Source organism: Brachycentrus maculatus, unplaced genomic scaffold (assembly GCF_059751285.1).
Source record: "Brachycentrus maculatus isolate JH-2025_06_01 unplaced genomic scaffold, ASM5975128v1 h1tg000119l, whole genome shotgun sequence".
Lineage (NCBI taxonomy): Eukaryota > Metazoa > Arthropoda > Insecta > Trichoptera > Brachycentridae > Brachycentrus > Brachycentrus maculatus.
The window spans coordinates 2,596,755-2,620,075 of NW_028280872.1; the positions used below are offsets into that span (position 1 = coordinate 2,596,755).

At 36.3% G+C, this 23,321-nt stretch overlaps 1 protein-coding gene across 8 annotated transcripts in view; it reads left to right on the top strand.

The window, feature by feature from the left end:
* Positions 1-23,321, top strand: part of LOC148309657 (phosphatidylinositol-3,5-bisphosphate 3-phosphatase MTMR4) — a 144,942-nt gene that overhangs the window by 86,146 nt on the left and 35,475 nt on the right. For 4 of the 8 annotated variants that reach the window (XM_088259780.1, XM_088259779.1, XM_088259782.1 and 1 more), the window contains exons 2-4: positions 10,877-11,723; positions 19,836-20,096; positions 22,672-22,838. In XM_088259780.1, coding sequence (XP_088115906.1) covers positions 11,562-11,723; positions 19,836-20,096; positions 22,672-22,838 — 590 coding nt within the window. In that variant the 5' untranslated portion in view covers positions 10,877-11,561. The remainder of the gene's footprint in view (positions 1-10,876; positions 11,724-19,835; positions 20,097-22,671; positions 22,839-23,321) is intronic. The other 4 variants (XM_088259784.1, XM_088259786.1, XM_088259781.1 and 1 more) reach the window with 3 other exon arrangements.

Sequence of the window (23,321 nt, forward strand, 5' to 3'; positions counted from 1 at the left end):
GAAGAAATATATAAGCGGAGGAAAACTTCTTGATCATTATTTTAAATACTTGGGCATGTTCAGGTCAGGCGTTTGAATAATCGGGTGGTATGTATGAGGATCCATAGTGTAATGGTCAGCACGCTCGGCTATCGTTCTGGAGGCCCCGGGTTCGATTCCCAAGGGAGGGGGGGGGTCAAATAAATATAAGTGATTTTTTCTCTCTTTAAAATATTGTAGGATTTTTATGGAGTGTGTGGAATTTTTTTTGTGAAAGTATTCTAATATTTTTAATGATTTTTTTATTTTTTTATAATTAAAAACCCTGATGATGACAATGTATTGTTGAAACCGGTAGGTTGAATTATATGAATAAAAAAAGTGGTGAAAACAAAGTCTATTAATTTTATAAAGATATTATAAAATGTACCACAAAGTATCTGCGGAAAACTTTCAAGAAAGAATATTTTATTGTTTATTATTGAAACGCTTTTTTTTTTGTTTGTTAATCTGAAGCTTCCGAAACTAGTCGTCAAAATAAATATAACTCAAGTGGGAAAAAAGTATGTGTTTTCATTTACAATTTCAAATAAGAATGATGAATAAATGCAATTCAAACGGAATACGCAGATTATAAAACGTAAAATTAATATTTTACTGCGGTGTCATCTATAAATAGGATATGTATGTAATCTCAACCACATCGCCGGTAAGTGTGCACGTATGCAAAGGAAACTGCACGCCAGCATTGTCATTCAAATGGATGCGCTATGCATGCAATCATATGGGAATAGCCTTGGAGTGCTGCTGGGTAGATCACTGGGATATTGTTGCGACTTGAAATAAGACGACAGCGTGATTATACTGCCTCATAAATAACTAAATAACTATTTTATTAAAATTAAACACTTGAATATACTGTTTTGAATATTGAAAGCATTAACTTTGTGTTTTGATCCACTCACATTTTTATTAACCAACTAGTTTCGGCAACAATTTTCTTTTATATGTATGTTTAGTCATAAATTATTATAAAATTATTATAAAGAATATGGAAGTCTGGGCATTTACGGGGCTGACGACCGTCATAGGCTGGTTTAAGTGATCACTTTACACACGTGTAACATTCACCAATTCTACCCATTATTGACAACCACACTACTCGAATTCTTGGAAGTTCTATATATATATGAACCAATTTAGAAACCTTGTTCTTGAATCACGAGAACTTCACTAGAGACATCTATTGGTGAGATGTAAAGAAGCTTTTTATTAATCAGAAACTCTTATATTAGTATGTGAAGTCCGAATCCTGGATTATAATCACACACATGAGAAACGCCAGAAAATACCAGTTTCATTTTTATTATTTAAGCTTATAATTTGACCAGATAATTTATTTACAACATTTTGAGTGTGTCCAAATACTTGTTCACAAAATCTGGATTATCTCCAATTACAGGAGTTATTTCCATATTATTAAAAAGAATTCAGTAAGCGTTCGGCAGATTTTGAAATGATGTCGCGACGCAGTTCATCATTACTGACCCATCCAACTGTGTCGCCCATGAGGCAGGCGCCAGGATACTACAGATATACAGTACATGTAACGCTGTATCTGTAATCTCTTGCACTATGCACTGCTCGGTGTACTCGAACCCCGCGTAGAGGACGTCTCCGCCCGACAACGGGCCGGTTCGCTTCCGACAAGTGCACTTCTCACTATCAATTATTTATTACGTTGTCATCTCACGTGTCGTGTGTGCAGTCGCGCACGGTACACGTATCATCGCGATGGCGCTGTTTGGAATATTAATTGCCCGCCTTTGTGACGTCTTTGAATGCATATTTATTGTAACTTTAGCCGCTGAGGACTATCAGTCTACAACTTTTTGAGTGTGTCCAAATACTTGTTCACAAAATCTGGATTATCTCCAATTATAGGAGTTATTTATACTAATATAAGAGTTTCTGCTCAATAAAAAGGTTATTTTCATCTCACCAATATATATTTACAACATTTTGAGTGTGTCCAAATACTTGTTCACAAAATCTGGATTATCTCCAATTACAGGAGTTATTTTCATATTATTTTTGACATCTCATCAAAGATGAAGAAGAATATGGAAGTCTGGGCATTTACGTCTCACCAATAGATGTCTCTAGTGAAGTTCTAGTGATTCAAGAACAAGGTTTCTAAATTGGTTCATGTATACAGAACTTCCAAGAATTTGAGTAGTGTGGTTGTCAATAATGGGTAGAATTGGTGAATGTTACACGTGTGTAAAGTGATCACTTAAACCAGCCTATGACGGTCGTCAGCCCCGTAAATGCCCAGACTTCCATATTCTTCTTCATCTTTGATGAGATGTCAAAAATAATCACCAATATATGTCTATGAACAGATACATCCTCGGATGCATAAGAGGGAAGAATAAGTAGAACAATTAATAGCAATGGATATTATATGTCAGCCTCCGTAGTGTAATGGTCAGCACGCTCGGCTACCGTTCTGGAGGTCCCGGGTTCGATTCCCAGGGGGGTCAAATAAATAAAAGTGATTTTTTCACTGTCATATTTATTCCATATTACACAGGACTGGTACCTGAAGTGGAGAGCTGATCGCCTTTCCTTTATGTGTTGACGATCAAGATAACACTGCGTTCGTATGACGCAGTGCCCTATGCACCAATGGGGTGCGGATAAGGGTTTGAATGAATATTATAAATCCGGCATCGCTATTTTTTCTTTGTGATTAATATCACCGACGCATCAGCGACAAAATGCAGTGACCCCGACTTGGGAGTCGTTTCAATTTCCCGTATATCTGCATCGCTTCACATGCGTAACCTTGCCGAAATGCTAACTTTAGACCGGGCGCATTCACCTCCTATGCGAGCGCACCTCCTCGAGAAAAATTAACGCTCGACGGTGATATTGACTTTGAGATTTATAATTAGGAAGTATTGTGATAATTGTTATTCATCACCCGCCCGCGTATCGCACCAGACGCTTTGAACTTGAACGTAGATAATACAGGATGGCACAAAATGAATCACCCTATCGAAAAATAGTACGTCAATCATATTTGACATTTCGCTCACTCCTTTCAAGAACGTCAAAAATAACAAACAAACTTGATTTTTCAGGAGAACGTTTTTAAAGTTTTAAAATATAATACGATGTATTAAAAATAAATATCAAGCCACTTATTGAACTTTTTACTGTGCAACAGATCTTTTTAGGTAAACCCTGAAGGTTTTCTATCCATTTGAAAAATATTTAGTACATTTAAAAAAATAATTAAACAATACCTTTTTTCTTCGAAATGCAAAAACAACACTTTCTGCCCTGTAGCGGGTAAATATTCATTTAAAAATATGCCTCTTTTGCTGGGATTTAATACATTTTCTGGGCATTCCGAAAACATGCGCAACTGAAAATTGAGGATTTTCGATTTATGACGTTCTTGAATGGAGTGAGCGATTTGTGAAGGTTTTCTCTCCATTTGAAAAATATTTAGTACATTTAAAAAAAATTATTAAACAAAACCTTTCCTTTAAAATGCAAAAACAACACTTTCTGTCCTGTAGCGGGTAAATATTCAGTTAAAAATATGCCTCTTTTGCTGGGATATAGTACATTTTCTGGACATTCCGAAAACATGCGCAACTGAAAATTGAGGATTTTCGATTTATGACGTTCTTGAAAGGAGTGAGCGATTCTTGGACTAGACAGCTGTAGTATACTAACAGATTCTGGGTGGCGCAAAATTAATCATCCAATTTTGTTTTCGAATTACTTTTTAACAATCCATGTAGATTTGTCATGACATTAACCCATTGAACCCCTCTCTATTTGGAATTTCAGTGGGCATCGTTCTATGAACCTTTGTTGGTCTGTTGGGATTCATTCTGGCAATGTCTGCTAATATCTTCTTGAAGTACATTGAATGTTCCGAAATACCCCGAGGAGACCTCTCGAGAATTCGCTGCTTCAATTCTGATCATTGTGTGAATATCGAACTATGTCATATCTGTGTTCGTTTGTAAATGGATTCACCCTTCATTTAAAATAAATAATATAAAAGGAAAATAATATACAAGGGACAAGGTAGAAAGTGAATTAATTAAAGTCCAGGTGTAATTATCTTATTGAAAAACCTTTATAGTGTAAATTATTTTTGTATATCCTGTATGTTATGTTTATAATCTAATAATTAAAAAATAAAAAATAAAAAAATATAAAATGTATTAACATGTTAGTATGCGGCTCAACACAGGCCATGCCTAAAGAGCCGTAATACATATAATAAATGCAAATATGAAATCCAAAAAAAAATATATATAATACAATATTTTGTTAAATAAAAGAATTGATAGCTTTGTCGTATGGTAATAATTAAAAATAACGATCAGGTATGCCAAATACTTGAAAGTGGTCAGGTTAGGAGTCGTAACAATCGGCGGGTATGTATGAGGAGATGCATGAACGTGGAAGAGGCGAAGAATGTTTGCAAGGACAGAGGGGTGTGGCGCTCTATTCTCTCTGCCTACCCCTGCGGGGAAGCGGCGTGATGGTTAGTTAGTTAGTTAGTTAATAATTAAAGCAACCAATAAAGACTTACCAATAAAAACTAACCAACTAAATTTAATTTCTCGTCTTTCTCTCTTTCAATTTTTTTATATTTTTATACAAATTTCAAACCGTAATAATTTTTGTTTTAATGGCCTGATGATTGAATAATTTTCCGAAACCGTTCTGATCACCTTTCCTTCGTGTGTGTTAAGACACGAAGGAATGATAACACTACGTTTATATAATGCAGTGCCCTATGCACCATTGGGGTGCGGATAAGAGTTTGAACAAAAAATGTATACACACACACAGGCCATGCCTGTGTGGGATCTTTTATTGTATTAAATATAATATAATATTAGTGATTCAAGAACAAGGTTTCTAAATTGGTTCATATATATTGAACTTCCGAGAATTTGAGTAGTGTGGTTGTCAATAATGGGTAGAATTGGTGAATGTTACGCGTAAAGTGATCACTTAAACCAGCCTATGACGGTCGTCAGCCCCGTAAATGCCCAGACTTCCATATTCTTCTTCATCTTTGATGAGATGTCAAAAAATAATAATATTTTTGTACTTGTTTATACATTATATCGTGAAATGTAAAAAAATATATACTTATAAAGAAGAAAAAATGGTACCAATACATGTTTACGATACCCACAAATGCCCCATCTCAGAATCGCAAGTCTCGCTCCAAGGCCGTCTGGCAGTGTAAAGTATGAAGTGCATTTGCTGGGAGCTGCTCTACCATTCAATTGACTCGCTCGTGTGTGAGTGTATACTTCTTTTGTGTGTACCATACATAATATTTATTCGTGATATCACACTCTTCCGTCTCTGCTTATGTTCATATCGCGTGTAGTCGAATTCACCAACAGACATGGGTTTGTTTAAGTATTGAGTATAAGGAGACCCTCCGCTGGCATGTCAACCTCTCATAATTATGCTGTAATTTTACAAAACTATGTTTGGTTGGATCATCTATAATATCTTTATTTGAAATTCATCGGATGTTTATTTGGTGTATCTTGACTATGGTAATTTTACGCAACTATGATTGGTTTGATCTGTTTTATTAGAAAAATTGTCGGATATTCGGTTAATTTTACACAAATATTTGGTTTATTTTACACATAATTATGCTGTATTTTGATTGGATTTATCGGTAAGGTTTTCTATTTAAAATTCGCCGGATATTTTGTTTATTTTACACAACTGATATTTGGTTTATTTTACACATATACATATATGCGGTAATTTTATAAAACTGTGATTGGTTTGATCTTCAATTGAAATTCGTCGGATATTTGGTTAATTTTACACAACTGCTTTTAAATTTATTTTACACATAATTATGCGGTAATTTTACAAAACTGTGATTGGTTTGATCTATAATGTCTTTTTAAAAAGTGGTATTATTACACAAAGTAAACAATGGATGGTAAGGAGATTGTTTTATAATGTCTTTATTTGAAATTTGTCAAAAAAATGGTTTACGTTTACCATTGTCATTTTACACAACTATGGTCCAAACATCAGCGCGCACGGAGAACCAAGTGGCTGAAATACGAGCGATATTTATTATTTATTTTATTACATGTTATTATTTTAATCATTTCTTACTATGAAGTGAATGCCGAACCAATAAATAACATGATGACAACTGTGGAGGTCCTCACCAAAACGTTACATTTCCATTGTAAATGATTTTAAGTAATCAGGAATTCTAGCTTGTAAAATTGTTACGTTTTGGTGCGATTTAATGATTTCATATTGGTTTAACACAGAATTCGTCACGTTTTGTCGCAACTTTAATTAAGATTTCGATAGAATACATTAAAGAGAACAGATTTGCATTTAAAGAATTTTTTGTTCAATGTTGGAAATGTAACTTTTTGATGAGGACCTACACAACTGTCATTAATCCGTGGTATTGTATTACATATTTGACTTTTGAGTGGCGCGAAAGATCTGCAATTTATACCTCATTTTGTTGTAATAGTTATTTGTTTAATACCATTAAAAATTGCATTTCGATTACATTTTAACACGCCGCAGGAATAGTACCCTCCCCGTCAAGGTTGCCACTCGATGTGGTAAAGGCAAGTTACAGGGACTAAAGTAATAAACGCGTCGGCGAGTGATTGCCAATTACAATTCCCTTGGATGCACAAACCGCTAGTCTCGTCACGTAGAAACGAACGTGTTCACGATCTGGTAAAGGTAGAAATCAACACGACTACATGCCTGCATCCTTTCGTTCATTGCCCGTAAACGTGTGCGAGTATGTTTACATTCGGAAATGTTTTTTTTTTTTTAATCCCGGACTTTATTGTTCCTCGTTCGTGTTTTCAGTTACCCATTGTTTCCGTCTTGCATAGCTGGGGATTTGTACAGTGTTATTTGTTTATTTATCCCCCTTTCTTCTGCCGTGCGTTTTAAATAGACTGCAACAAAGACGCAGTTAGCAGTAGTGATGGGCGATCGAATTTAAAAACTGAATTTAGTGATGACTTCTCGGGAAGAAGTCGTCACTTGATTCGGTTTTTGTATGCGATCGCTCAACGCTGTCACGCTAATAAGTGTATAAATTTGGTATTAGTTTTTCTATTTAATTTAATAGATAAGCATTGCGTATTTCTAGCTTCTGATATTTTTTATTTATTTATTTAATATAGTTACAAGAGTTTATTAAAAAAAACATTTGCCAGACATTTCTACTTTTGACAATCTAAAAATTAATGAAAATTAATGTCGACAAGACACACAAGGTGGCTTGGTGGGTGGGTCTCTGCATAAAAATATTTTAAATATGTTTATAATTTTTTTATGTATCTATTCAGTAAATGTATGTACATATGTATATAGTTAATAAAGAAATGTTTTTTTTTTAATTATGTTTTTTCTCTCCAATAAAGAAGTCTCTTGTTCTAAGTTCTTGTGCTCGGAGAGGGATATATTCAACAGTTTGACGTAAAATATCGATCGAGAAAGAGAAAAAGTATCGGAGACCGTTGATGGGGTTTTTACTTATTTAACCGAAGGTAACTGCTACCCATTGGGCACTTCATTAGTTAGCAAGTAAGTGATCCAATGGCAGACTTACGGCAACTGGTTATCTCTCCAATCTATCAGACGTAATCTTGATCGATCGATCGAACATTATCATTCTTAAAATTAACTTCGAGTCATCTTTTTGTCGTATGGCTTCATTCGTCGACATAATGATTAAATAGGATTCACGTTTCTTTTGTTATTTCCACGATTGTATTATTTAGCTGTAGTGTCTAATTTATTTATTTTAAAACATATTACATACATAAGCCACATATATAATATTCCCGATATTGTTAATTTTTTTTAATATACTCTATATTTTTCAAACGGAGAAAAAACATTCAGGTTTACCTAAAATGAACTGTTGCATAGTAAAAAGTTCAATAAGTGGCTTGATTTTTATTTTTAATACGTTTTATTATATTCATAAACTTTAAAAACGATCTCCTGAAAAATCAAGTTTTTTTTATATATCGCTCACTCCTTTCAAGAACGTCATAAATAAAAAATCGTCAATTTTCAGTTGTGCATGTTTTCGGAATGCCCAGAAAATATACTTTATCCCAGCAAAAGCGGCATATTTTAAACTCAATATTTACCCGCTACAGGGCAGAAAGTGTTGTTTTTGCATTTTGAGGAAAAGGTATTGTTTAATTTTTTTTTTAAATTTACTAAATATTTTTCAAATGGAGAAAAAACCTTCAGGTTTTACCTAAAAAGATCTGTTGCACAGTAAAATATTCAAAAGGTGGCTTGATATTTATTTTTAGTACATTGTGTTATATTTTTAAACTTTAAAAACGTTCTCCTGAAAAATCAAGTTTTTTGATTTATGACGTTCTTGAAAGGAGTGAGCGATATGCCGTTGTTGAAAGAATTGAACGATGTGCCCAACGACCTATCAAAATAAAATTTCACAGTTCGCGGATGTCTCCTTACATCCGCTCTCCGCGCCCCTGCCGGCGAGAGCTCGCGGGTGTCGCGTCACCCGTAAAAGTGGAAACACATTCGCCGGAATGGCTCCAACATTGTATCGCAACATCGCAAATAGCCAACTCGGAATGAAGTCGTATTTTACGACTGCAAAGTAGAAGAATGCAATTTGTTTTCGCACTTTTAGTACTTCCCCCAGCTGTTGCGTATTTGCATTGAAATACCGCAGAGAAGACGCTCACTAGCTCACTCGTTTTACGCTAAGCCCTTTAAAATTGTAAGTCGACATTCATATCGTGATGTGTCCCTATTGTCATATAATTTCGCTCACTCCTTTCAACAACGTCATATATCAAAACTTGTCAATGGTGCATGTTTTCGGAATGCCCAGAAAATGTACTATATCCCAGCAAAAGCGGCATATTTTTAACTTAATATTTACCCGCTACATGCCAGAAAGTGTTTTTTTTTTTGGCATTTTTAAGAAAAGGTGTTGTTCAATTTTTTTTTAATACTAGACTACGATAGTTTAGCGTGATCGAATTTACGCGCAACGTGTTCACGCACCGATCAAGAGCACCGATCCGAAGAAAGATGGACAAAAGCACCAGCCAATCCAAGCCAATCATTGTTTTATCACGCTAACAAAAGTGCCGGATGGTAAAATTCCTTAGGGCGTTTGTGCACTACAATGTAAAAAAGTATCCATTTTTAATTTATGTTTTACTTGGTTAATACCACTATAAATATTAATTCTTAAAATCTACTATGACACGTGTTTTGATAATAGATTTTAATACGGTGTTTGAAAATGATGAGGAATACATCGAAACAAGTCGGCTGTCCAAACTCAAAACACAGTAAGGGACATTTTTTTGTAGTACGTCTTTTTGCATTTTGGATTAAGTAGAATCTACTTAGTCCAAAAATGCAAAAAAAACGTACTACAAAAAAATCTCCCTTACTGTGTTTTAAGTTTGGACAGCCGAAGTGTCACAATAGATTTTAAGAAATAGTGGTATTTACCAAGTAAAACTTAAATTAAAAACGGATAGATTTTACCATAAAGTGATTGCCGAATCAATCAATGAGATTCTTGAAAATAAACTCAAGTGAATATGTATTTTTTTTTTAATCGTGTAATTGTAAGTTGATCACGCCTCTGGTACATCGTGCGGCGGTGTATTTGCATAATTCCGATGCAAGTAACCTCGTTAGGCGGGCTGTCGCCGCCGCATTGTGGTATCGGCTACCGCCAGACGGGCGGCGCGCCCACACCTCAGCGACACCACCCGGTATCGCTTACCTGCGGCCGCGAGATACGCGATACCAGGGCGCCGTTCACCTACGTATCTGATCCACCATCGCGCAATCATAATCGTATCACAAATGCATCACAAATGCGTCACAAATCGAAAGTAGTTACTAGAAAACATAGATTTTTTTATGTACACATATCGCTCATTCCTTTCAACAACGTCATATATCAAAAATCGACAATTTTCAACTGTGCATGTTTTCGGAATGCCCAGAAAATGTACTATATCCCATTATTATACATTATTATAGTTATTATACAGACCTGAATGATGGAAGTTTAACTTCTGAAACATGTAGTCTATAATAAAACTCAAGTGGTAAAAAACGAAGTGTTTTCTTTAATTATTGTACTATATCCCAGCAAGAGGCATATTTTTAACTTAATATTTAATACTAAAAAAATATATAAAAAGCAAAAATGACCAACCACAGAGTAAACGCTTTAATTTTTTGTTTGTTTATAACGTTAAAAGCCAAGAGTAGTTGTACAACATCACACACATACCGGGAGGTACCGGCACCTCCAACTGACATGTCGCCGTCTCGCTTTCTGGCACACGACAATGGTGATCACGTCAACTGCCAACAATTATTGTTCGGCGGTTTTCACATTCTCTATACCTACGCCGTTTGTTTTCCAAACACTTCAGTTATACGACAATGGAAGCGAAGATACCGATAATATTCTCCGCTTGCAATAAAAAAAAGATAATTTATTAACCGACAAATCGCGCCATTGAAATCACGAGAACCAAACTGTTTATCATGCATCTTCGTATGTGGTTTTTGCGGTCCGTTTTTCAATTCAAAACATTAATTACGTGCCGGTAATTTGATAGACACCTTTGATCAAAACCGTTGATGAAAATCCATTCTTGTTTTTTTCTTTTCGCTTATGTCTGTCGAAATTCACATACTCTTAATACTGAAATTTTAATGTGTTCATATGGTTCGTGATATTTTCCGCCGGTTTTTTTTAATATATTTTCCTTCTCAATTGATTTAGGTGCTGTATTGTGATTTTAAAATAAACATCGTGATCTTAAGTTTTCTTTCGACCAACATAAAGCTTTGTGTTTAAATCGCACAGTGCAGTGACGCTAAAAGTGTAACAAAAAAACTCATTGAAGACATTGTGATCTATTTTGGTGCGAAGGAGTTACGGCAGTCGGGCGATAGAATGGAGTCGCTCGCAACAGTGGTCGCCTTCATGAACCCGATCATGTTCCTTCACCACGAACACGTCAACGTTTTGAAGATTTTTAAGAGACTACAGTTTATTTTGTAGCAAATGTAATCCAATTAGACAATAACTTTTAACTTCTAAAAAAAATAGTAAAGAATGTAGAACTACCGTGCCGTTTCGTTCTTTTTGTTTGAAATTCACCGAATCGAGCTTAATAATAATTGGTTATTTTGTTATCAAATCTAAAAGAGCTGGTCCAAATTAGTGCCAAATTGACAGATAGAATTAAACAAATCAAATTGTAGCAAAGTTTGGAAACAGTTCAGTTGCTTTGTGGAACGTTTAAATACATAATCCGATCTCGCTCATCACTGCAGAAGAAGAAAGAAGAGTTTTGGATACAGAGGATTGGGAAATTTATAAAATCAAGCCAGGAACCAGGAGCCCAGAGAATGGGAATGGTCCGACTCGCCCAGCGCGAGCCACCAGCCCCCCTGCCGGAAGGATGCCGGTGCTGAACGAGAGGATCCACAACAACTTCGCGTCGGCCATAGACGCGGAGGGGTTCGTGCATCTAGACTTGGAGCTGGAGCTGGAACTGGAGATGGGCGTAGAGGCGGCGCCCACAGAGGACTGGACCAACACTTCCAACCACGTTTCCTGCAAGGTTATTGTCCATTCTTTGCTTTTTGTTCCAGCTAAGGTATCTCCGATTTTGGAAGGTCAACATTACACATTTTGTCCATTTTTTTATTTTATGTTTCAACTAAGGTATCTCTGATTTTGGAAGGTCAATACATGACACATTTGGTCCATTCTTTGCTTTTATGTTTCAACTAAGGTATCTCTGATTTTGGAAGGTCAATACATGACACAGTTTGTCCATTCTTTGCTTTTATGTTTCAACTAAGGTATCTCTGATTTTGGAAGGTCAATACATGACACATTTTGTCCATTTTTTTTTTATGTTTCAACTAAGGTATCTCTGATTTTGGAAGGTCAATACATGACACATTTTGTCCATTCTTTGCTTTTATGTTTCTATTAAGATATCCCTGATTTTGGAAGGTCAATACATGACACAGTTTGTCCATTCTTTGATTTTATGTTTCAACTAAGGTATCTCTGATTTTGGAAGGTCGATACATGACACATTTTGTCCATTCTTTGCTTTTATGTTCCAACTAAGGTATCTTCAATTTTGGAAGCTTCCAGCACTTCCAACCGCGTATCCTGTATGCGTGTGATACATGACACATTTTGTCCATTCTTTGCCTTTTTGTTCCAACTAATGTATATCTTTCCTGTTCCTGATTAAAATAAAACATGATCTTTGCTAGAAAAATCAAAAATTCACTAATTGATCTTACTAATTGGCCTTGTACCATAATAAACAAGGTAAATAATAAGTGAAACTCCCATCTAAAAAAAAACGTCATATCGCTCACTCCTTTCAAGAACGTCATAAATCAAAAATCGACAATTTTCAGTTGTGCATGTTTTCGGAATGCCCAGTAAATCTACTATATTCCAGCAAAAGAGGCATATTTTTAACTTAATATTTACCCGCTACAGGGCAGAAAGTGTTGTTTTTGCATTTTTAGGAAAATGTATTGTTTAGTTATTTTTTTAAATAAACTAAATATTTTTCAAATGGAGAAAAAAAACCTTCAGGTTTTACCTTAAAAGATCTGTTGCAATGTTAAAAGTTCAATAAGTGGCATGATATTTATTTTGAATACATTGTGTTATATTTTTAAACTTTAAAAACGTTTTCCTGAAAAATCAAGTATTTTGATTTATGACGTTCTTGAAAGGAGTGAGCGATATGTGAGTTCTCAGCAGTATCTATCAGAAAACTTCAATTTCATAAATTTATTTTGCGATTGGCGGGAATCGAACCCGCAACGCCAGTTTCTCCTTCAAATGTCTACCCTACGCCACGGTGCCTCATATACATGTAAGCTATTTTGTAATATGCTTGTCGCCAATGTCAGGAGTAGCCTTGAGAAATGAATACGTCTCTAAAAATGAGCACAAAAAGACGCCCGACTAATAGGCTTTCAGTGCGTCGAACATGCCTCATTTTCTATCGGTCAAGGTCTGCGGCTAATGCCATTAAAATTTGGCTGAAAATGGCACACTACCTTAATTTTAGGTCATTTATCTGGTTTCCTTTAATTGATTACGTTTGCGTAATTCTCACGGTGGCGGCCCGCCTCCGTAGTGTAATGGTCAGCACGCTCGGCTGCTGTTCCGGAGGTCCCGGGCTCGATTCCCAGATGAAATAAATATAAGTGATTTTTTCACTCTAAATATTTATTAAATATTACCCTGGTCTTGTACCTGAAGCGGAGGGTTGATCACCTTTCCTTCACGTGTTAGTCTCTTTTTTGGAGCACACCAATCCGCACCCCAATGGTGCATAGGGCACTGCATTATACAAACACAGTGTTATCTTGATCGTTAACACACGAAGGAAAGGTGATCAGCCCTCCGCTTGAGGTACCGGTCCAGGGTAATATTGAATAAATATTAGAGTGAAAATCACTTAAATTTATCTGACCTCCCCTGGGAATCGAACCCGGGACCTCCAGAACGGTAGCCGAGCGTGCTGACCATCACACTACGGAGGCGGCAACTAATTTCTAGATTGTGAATAGTAGGAAGGTCTAGAAAATTATTTAGATTATTTAAAAATATATTGTAACTTTATTAATAATAATAAATAATAAAACCCTTATCCGCACCCCAATGGTGCATAGGGCACTGCGTCATATAAACGCAGTGTTATCTTGATCGTTTACACATGAAGGAAAGGTGATCGGCCCTCCGCTTCAAGTACCAGTCCAGGGTAATATTGAATAAATATTACAGTGAAAAAATCACTCATATTTATTTTACCCCCCCTGGGAATCGAACCCGGATCCTCCAGAACGGTAGCCGAGCGTGCTGACCATTACACTACGGAGGCGGAGGTAACTTTATTACAAAAAAAATATTTTTTCTCGTTGCTCACCACAGATCACAAAATAAACGATTGATTCGAGTCACTTTGTGGTAATATCTATCCATTTTCTAAAACGGTATTTGAAAATGATGCGGAATTATTTAAAGATTTTACTTTTAATATATTTTATGAAATAGCGGTATTTACCAAGTAAAACATAAATTAAAAAACAAAATGAATATTTTTCAGGGTGAAATTTCCGCCTCCGTAGTGCAATGGTTAGCGTGCTTAGCTTCCGTGCTGGAGGTCCCGGGTTCGAATCCCAGGGGGGAGTGAAAATAAAATATTAGTGATTTTACACTTTGATATTTATTTAATATTACCCTGGACTGGTCCCTGAAGCGCAGGAGTGATCGTCTTGCCTTCATGTAAGTAACGATCAAGATAACACTGCGTCAATACAATACAGTGCCTTATGCACCATTAGGTGCGGATAAGGGTTAGAAGAAGTGGAAGAAGAAGAAATTTCCACTTAAAAAACGTCCTCTTCATCCAGTTTTTTTTTCTAGACATTGCACATCACTGATGCAACTATGTATGGAGTCAAAGCAGCAATTAATAACAAGAGAGAGTTATCATAAGATGGCATTGATGTTTCAAGGCTATATAATACTATATAAGCCGAATTGGTTGAAATTACTGCTCCTTGGAATGTTGTTTTCGTCATAATTTTGATGCAATAACAAAATGTTGGCTTCGGAATTCCGATTGGACCAATTCACACTGTGGTCGCTGTGATTTCTCGCTCGGACCCGGTTTCGCATGTTTTTAGTTCGCAATCAATTTAAGGCACAAAAAGCCAATTCATTCCTAGAAATTATCGGTAGTAATAAAAAGGTTTTTTTTGTTTGCACATATCGCTCACTCCTTTCAACAACGTCATATATAAAAAAAACTTGATTTTCATGAGATCGTTTTTAAAATTTAAGAATATAATAAAACGTATTAATAAATATCAAGCTACTTATTGAACTTACTGTGCAAAAGATCTTTTTTGGTAAAACATGAAGGTTTTTTCTCCATTTGAAAAATATTTAGTATATGTATTTAAAAAAAATATTAAACAATACCTTTTCTTCAAAATGGAAAAACAACACTTTCTGCCCTGTAGCGGGTAAATATAAAGTTAAAAATATGCCGCTTTTGCTGGGATATAGTAGATGTTCTGAGTATTCCGAGATTTTTTCCCCATTTGAAAAAATATTTAGGATATTTAAAAAAAAAACTGTAGCGTAACTGTAAAAATATGCCCCTCTTTTGCTGGGATATACTACATTTTCTGGGCATTCCGAAAACATGCACAACTGAAAATTGTCGATTTTTTATTTATGACGTTCTTGAAAGGAGTGAGCGAAATGTCTAGCATGGTACCGGTGAAATTTTCGTTTGGTAAAGTACTTTTTGTGTTTTTAATTTTGGGCATGAAATCATAGAACTGCGGGCGGTACCTACCGCTAGCGTAAAACTTTCTCAAATCTTACGCCACGGTAACGAAACTACACCGTGACCTATCGCAACGGCTGGATATAATTGTTTACACAAATTGTGAATGGGACATGAGGAAACACTCGGGAGTTGGTTCGTGGACCGAGTGGCGCCAATCTAAATGAAGATGTTCTTAGAACATTTATTTATTATTTGCTTGAGAACACTAGGAAATTGTGAAACAACCATGATTTCCACTTGACAAACAATAAAGCACCTTCTCTTATAACTTTTAAGAAACGTCTGAGACATAACTTTATATATTCGGGGCATTTACTGGGCTGACGACCGTCATAGGCCATCATAGGTCGTCAGCCCCGTAAATGCCCAGAATTCCATATTCTTCTTCATCTTCAATTTAGAACAAGGTTTCTAAATTGGTTCATATATATAGAACTTCCAAGAATTTGAATAGTGTGGTTGTCAATAATGGGTAGAATCGGTGAATGTTACCCGTGTGTAAAAGTGATCACTTAAACCAGCCTATGACGGTCGTCAGCCTCGTAAATGCCCAGACTTCCATATTCTTCTTCATCTTTGATGAGATGTCAAAAAATAATATGAAAATAACTCCTCCGTCGGCTCGTGCTCCGCAGATACGACAGCCGCGTCTTCTATACAGCCGCTATACTTTAGGCCGCGAGTCCGTAAATGTCAATATTTTTGTGTAAATACACCATAAAAACATAATAAGTAAAGTGCATTGTGTACTGTGAACATCTATGATGGATATCCGAAAGTTTCACTACAAAAAATAGGCAAAAATATGCTTTTTTTGTCAAAAATATTGTAATATAATCCAGCACGGGACGGAAAGTTTGACACTCGAAATCGAGCAGCTTAGAGGTTAAAAACTGACGTGTCGGACGGTAAAATTCTGTGTGATTTCGTGTAGTGGACAAACGCCCATAGACCTACACTGTATGAGAATGATGTCGCCTAGTTTTAATTGGTTCGTGCGCTGGGTTCAACTGTTTCCAACCGGAGAGGCTTCATATATCAGATTGTATCCGGCTCGAAGGACCATGCAATGTGTCAAGATCCAAGTTTAATTAAAATTAATTAATCTCCTCACGTCTTCTGTTACTCTAGTCACCACTCGGCCGCAACAATGGAATGTTATCGTGGTTTTTATTACACCATAAATTCACAACATTTTGAGTGTGTCCAAATACTTGTTCACAATTATCTCCAATTATAGGAGTTATTTTTCATATTATTTTTTGACATCTCATCAAAGATGAAGAAGAATATGGAAGTCTGTCATTTACTTGGCTGACGACCGTCATAGGTTGGTTTGAGTGATCACTTTACACACATGTAGCATTCACCAATTCTACCCATTATTGATAACCACACTACTCAAATTCTCGGAAGCTCTATATATATGAACCAATTTAGAAACCTTGTTCTTGAATCACTAGAACTTCGCTAGAGACATCTATTGGTGAGATGTAAAGAAGCTTTTTATTGAGCAGAAACTCTTTTATTAGTATGTGAGATCCGATTCCTGGATGATAATCACACACATGAGAAACGGCAGAAAATATCATTTTCATTTTTATTATTTAAGCTTATATCATAGGCTGGTTTAAGTGATCACTTTACACAAGTGTAACATTCTCCAATATAAGTTTAATTAAAATTAATTAATCTTCTCACGTCTTCTGTTACTCTAGTCACCACTCGGCCGCAACAATGGAATGTTATCGTGGTTTTTATTAGACTATAAATTAAAACAAAACAATAACTCGATTATATTATATTTATTATTTAATATTTTATTCGCAAATAAACAAAGCTTATTTTAAATGCTAGATGCAATGTGCGTCCAAAGGGCGTTGGGTTCTTAGTTCTTATCTGTATTTATCTTTATTTTATTATTTAATATATCGCTCAGTAAGTTCGTAGGATGACTGTTTAAAACTTCCTCATTTGAGATGCCCATCAAACGTACCAATAACGGCATATTCTTCTTCTTCCTCTTTATTTAGGACTATGTCCTGTCATTCTCCCGTCCGCTTCTGGGAGGTGGAAGACCAGCTATCTCTCCATCGTTTAGGTGGTCTTCCTGGGGGTCTGATCCGGCTTATGCTGCTGTCCGCTGCTATCCTCACCACTCGATCCGAACTCGCTCTTCCCACACGATTTCTCCAGAAACGTCTTCTTTCTCTTACCCATCGCACAACATCTTAAACATCGCAGATTTTTCTTATTTCCGAGTTTCTTACTCTGTCGACAATACGATATTACATTTTTGACATCTCGACATAGATGAAGAAGTAAAAATTCAGCTATGTTTGTGTACGCAAAAATCGAAAAATATTCGATAGATTGACACAATTTTTTTACAAACGCGGCCTTATGAGTTAGATTTGTTAGATAAATGAATTTGTCTTTTAGAAAGAAAAAGGTTCCCCATCCCTGAACTCTATTTTGTATTACTCGTTATTTCCGTTTGGTAGCGACTCGATCTGCGTCGCATTTTATTGCATCTGCCCAAGTGTTGTAAGGGTCAGCTCGAAGGGTCACTCTCTCCTCTACGCACACATCAACGTATTCACTCAGTCACTCTCCTCCCGGCGGGCCACTCTCATCCGAGATGCTATCATTCTTCACAGGGTCCGTAATCCGGTTACGGGAAATGGATTGTTTGACGACTTAACACATTTCCGATGATACTCGCAACTACATTTCCGGCCACACCCCAATAAAGTGTATATATATATAAATATATATTTATATATATATATATATATATATATATATATATATATATATATATATATATATATATATATATATATATATATATATATATATATATATACATATGTCGCTCACTCCTTTCAAGAACGTCATAAATCAAAATATTTGATTTTTCAGGAGAACGTTTTTAAAGTTTAAAAATATAATACAATGTATTAAAAATAAATATCAAGCCACTTACTGAACTTTTTACTGCACCACAGATCTTTTTAGGTAAAACCTGAAGTTTTTTTCTCCATTTGAAAAATATGTAGTATATTTTAAAAAATAATTAAACAATACCTTTTATTCAAAATGCAAAAACACTTTCTGACCTGTAGCGGGTAAATATTATGTTAAAAATATGCATCTTTTGCTGGGATATAGTACATTTTCTGAGCATTCTGAAAACATGCACAACTAAAAATTTACAATTTTTGATTTATGACGTTCTTGAAAGGAGTGAGCGATATATATTCATATATTCATATATATACAAATTTCCGCTGATGGTGCATATTTTTATCAGTTGAGCTAATTTGTATAAAATCCAGTTAATTATAGACATTTGCGGTTTCTGATAACCGCATTTTTCTGCATGAATTAATGTGCTCACACATATTGTGTATTCTACTTTTTTATGCGGGTTTCAATACATATTAATATACACAATATTCACTAATTCACTGACTCCATTCGTAAAACAATATCCATAATTTAATTGATCTGGTTTTAGGTGACGTGATTCACCGATGGTCCATAGAGAAGATCTACTGATGCAGATCTTCTGAATGATTTGCCTAGATTTCTATCTGTATCTCATCTAGCCAATTATTTTGTTACTACCTAGTTTTGCGTCCGTCTCCGTGGCTTAATGGTTAGCGTGTAAATCTACCGTGCTGTAGGTCCTGGGTACGATTCCCAGGGAGGGGGTTGAAAATAAATATATGTGATTTTACACTCTAATATTTATTTAATTTTACCTGTTAATACGTTAAACGCCATGGGGGCAGCGGTGACCTCAATCAAGAGCTATGTTCAAAGTGCTTTCATTATCGAACCCTTCGACAAATAAAAAAATTAAATACATAATTATATTTTTAAAATACTTAATATCCCGAAAAGATTTTTTTTGGTATTTAAATTCACAAATTTTAGTATTGGCGTTTAAAGATGGAGACTGACCGGAGTCATTTCGTCGTAGCACGTTACGATGCGAGCAGTCGTATAGTCAGTACAGCGAGCCGAGTGCTCCATCCGAAGTCGGATGCTCGCCGCGAACGACGTTACGACGTTACGTTACGACGCTCCGGTCAGTCCCCACCTTAACGTGTTAACGATCAAGATAACACCGCGTCAATATGATGCAGTGCCCTATGTACCATTGGGTGCGGATTAGAGTTAGAAGACGAAGAAGTTTTGTAGTCTTATCATCGCTCCACTCCTCGCGATACTGGCCACTGTCCAGTGTCCGCCCTCGTACATTTGCAGTGTCAACTCCTTGAACGTGTCTAACGGAAGGTTCCTCTTCTCCAGCAGGTAGCCCGGCCGGCGCCCAGACCGCCCCCCATGGAGCCCGCGCGCTCGCCGTCCCCGCGCGGCGCGCAGGCGCAGCAGCGCGCGCCGCGGCCACCCGCGGCTCCGGCCGCCGCGCCGCGCCGCGCGTCCCCGCCGCCCTCGCGCTCGCAGTCCATCTGCCACGTGCGCGCCGCCGAGCTGTTCCCCAAGCGCGCCCTGGAGGCGGACGACCCCGGCCTGGCGGTGCCCTTCGCCTACATCTGCGGCGAGGCGGTCCAGGTAATTTTATCGTCCTTTCATCTCTCATCATTCATTCCATACCTGAAGCCTCTGGCAAGGAAGAGCCCGCTGTACTCGTGACTTTCCATTGCTTACTTACTTCAGCCTTCTTCTTGAATCTCCTCATACATACTTTCTTACTTAAGCCTTCTTCTTGAATCTCGTCAAACATACTTTCTTACTTCAGCCTTCTTCTTGAATCTCCTCATACATACTCTCTTACTTCAGCCTTCTTCTTGAATATCCTCATACATACTCTCTTACTTCAGCCTTCTTCTTGAATCTCCTCATACATACATTCTTACTTAAGCCTACTTCTTGAATCTCCTCATACATACTTTCTTACTTCAGCCTTCTTCTTAAAAAACACCCGTCCTTAGTGTGTTAACTGACAGTGTCAAATCAGAGGTTGTCCTTTATCTAATTATATTTTCCAATGTCTCTTCCAAATTATCTTATATCTTCTCCCTTCTCCTTGGTGACAGCCTGTTTTTAAGAGGAATTAGCCGACTATGATGTCGATTCCCAGGCATCAATCCATCTCTTTAGTGGTCTGCCCGCAACCCTTCTACCTTAGGGTTGGCCGTGCAATGCAATGTGGTTGAGTCTAAATGGTTTCATTCTCCTCACATACCATTGTCTTCAGAAGGGAGAATGCATTCAACTACAGATAAACATAATATACTAATCTTGTTGCAAGGTCAGAGGTAAATCAAGAATGTGTTGCTTGTAAAACTGGTCTCTCATGGGATTTTATAGAAAATCAACTTTATATATATAAATAAAACCCTTATCCGCACCCCAATGGTGCATAGGGCACTGCGTCATATAAACGCAGTGTTATCTTGATCGTTTACACATGAAGGAAAGGTGATCAGCCCTCCGCTTCAGGTACCAGTCCAGGGTAATATTGAATAAATATGACAGTGAAAAAATCACTAATATTTATTTTACCCCCCTTGAGAATCGAACCCGGGACCTCCAGAACTGTAGCCGAGCGTGCTGACCATTACACTACGGAGGCGGACAAATCAACTTTACTTCAGGCATAGATGAGATGTTTTCTGGGTATCTCGTGTTAGGTCCCATCTTCAGGGTTATGAAGACCCCATGATTAGCTAAGGAATGAGTTTTTTAAAGTCTTCACTCGTTACAATAAAATACATTGTAATAAAAATAAATAAATGATGTAAGAGGAGATAGAGATCGAAGCAACAAAAGAAAACCACAATGCCAATAATATTAATTAAGGAATGTATAAAATAAACTATTCGGTCCACATTAATTAAATCATATTAAAATGTGGACAGTAAAAATTATACAGTAGACTCTGTGTTTGATTTAAAATACATAAATTAAAATGCAGTTCTACAAATTAAACGCCAAATCAATAAATACATATACATATATCGTAGTCGTACAGGAGAAAGTGACCAACTAACAAAACGTAAAATGTTCAGGAGGGCCATTGAAGTCACTTTTGCTTGGCAAGAAAATAAACATCAATGCAGTTAGTCATTTTGAACAAGTCTATATATTATACTTCCAAGTAAAACATCCTTTGGGATTTTTTTCAGGGCAATATTAAGCTAGTAAGATATCAAATAGTCAATGATCACTTTTTTGTAAAACAATGCACTTGGTCACTTTCTCCTGTATGACTATGATATGTAAATAAAAATAGAATTCAATCCAATAACCGTGTTTAATTTTGGATGTACCTATTATATCATATACGACATACCAAACAAATATCTATCTCATATATCAAAAAATGCACTTGGTCACTTTCTCCTGTATGACTACGATATACACACTTATATAAGAGGAGAAAACAATAACAATAATAGTAATATTTATACAAAAACATTGGATTATTTCTTCTATAGTAAAAATACCCTTCCCGTCCTTAACCGGTTAACTGCCAAAAGCGTCTTAAGACGCATCATTTTCTGTGAACGGAGCGTTGCTTATACAAAAATTACGTCTTAAGCCGCGCCGTTTTAAATGGGCTTTTAATAAAGAAAATCAATTATTTAAAATGTACAAATATATTGAACAAATAGTGACTTGAGAATATCTTTGCATACTTAGAATTGAAATAGAATTTGTTTTTACCACTTTAAACGTAAATTAAAGAGAGCTTTGTCGTCGGAACAACTGATGGCGCTCAGGGTTGTCCAATAATCCCCAAATTTCTATCGATGTTTTGCGTATATAATTTTTCGTCTACACAGTACAGTTTTATTTCGTGATTTTTATTTCTGCTGATTTTTATTTTTGTTCTGATTTTTATTTCTGTTGAATAAAATTAATCATAATTACTTTATATATAATTTAGTTTTCATATTTTCTATGACAAATTTTGTGACAACCCTGCATCCTGAACAATCAATTTTATGATTATGGATAAATGACTGCACGACTGGAGCGCTCTTCATTTATTTGGTAAATTTTATAAATAAACACCTTTATATAATACCTTTCCCGTCCTTGCGTGTTTACTGACATAAAGGAAAATAAACGATCAAGGAGTGAGTTTGAGCAGTGACAGTATTGTCGTCCATGCTTGCAGTACCTGGGGCGGACGCAGGACGGAGTCCTGGCGCTGTCCAACTACCGCCTGTACCACCGCTCGGGGCAGGGCTCCGCGACCATCATCCCCCTCATGCTGGTGGAGAGCGCCGACGTGAGGGACATATTCTTCCTGCACATCATGTGCAAGGACGCACGCAGCCTGAGGTAAGAACACCTTGTATCGTGTAGATAGGCGCTGTGGCGTAGTTGGGTGGGCGTTCGGCTGCGAATCTGGCAAATAAATTCGATAAATTTATTTTCAATTGGTCTGGGTGTTTGAGATGTATTTTTCACATTTACCTTCCATATCCTTGTATGAATCGGTTAAAGAAATGTACAAGTAATGTAAAATGAAAGTTAAGCAAGGGGTGAGTGTACAAAAACATATGTTGAGAAAGGAAGGAGTAAAAATGACAAAAAAATTGCAAGAAAATATAAAAATTTTCTGGAAAGAAGTCAAAAACTCCCGAAATGCGATCCCTCAGACGAATGTGTGGCAAAACGATGTTTGATAGATGTTCGGATGATGAAATAAGGAAAGAATGTAAGGCTGAGATAAGCATTATCGATAAAATTAAGAACGGTGTGTTGAGATGGTTTGGACATGTGGAATGTATGAGTGAAGAAAGAACGGTTAAACAAATTTAT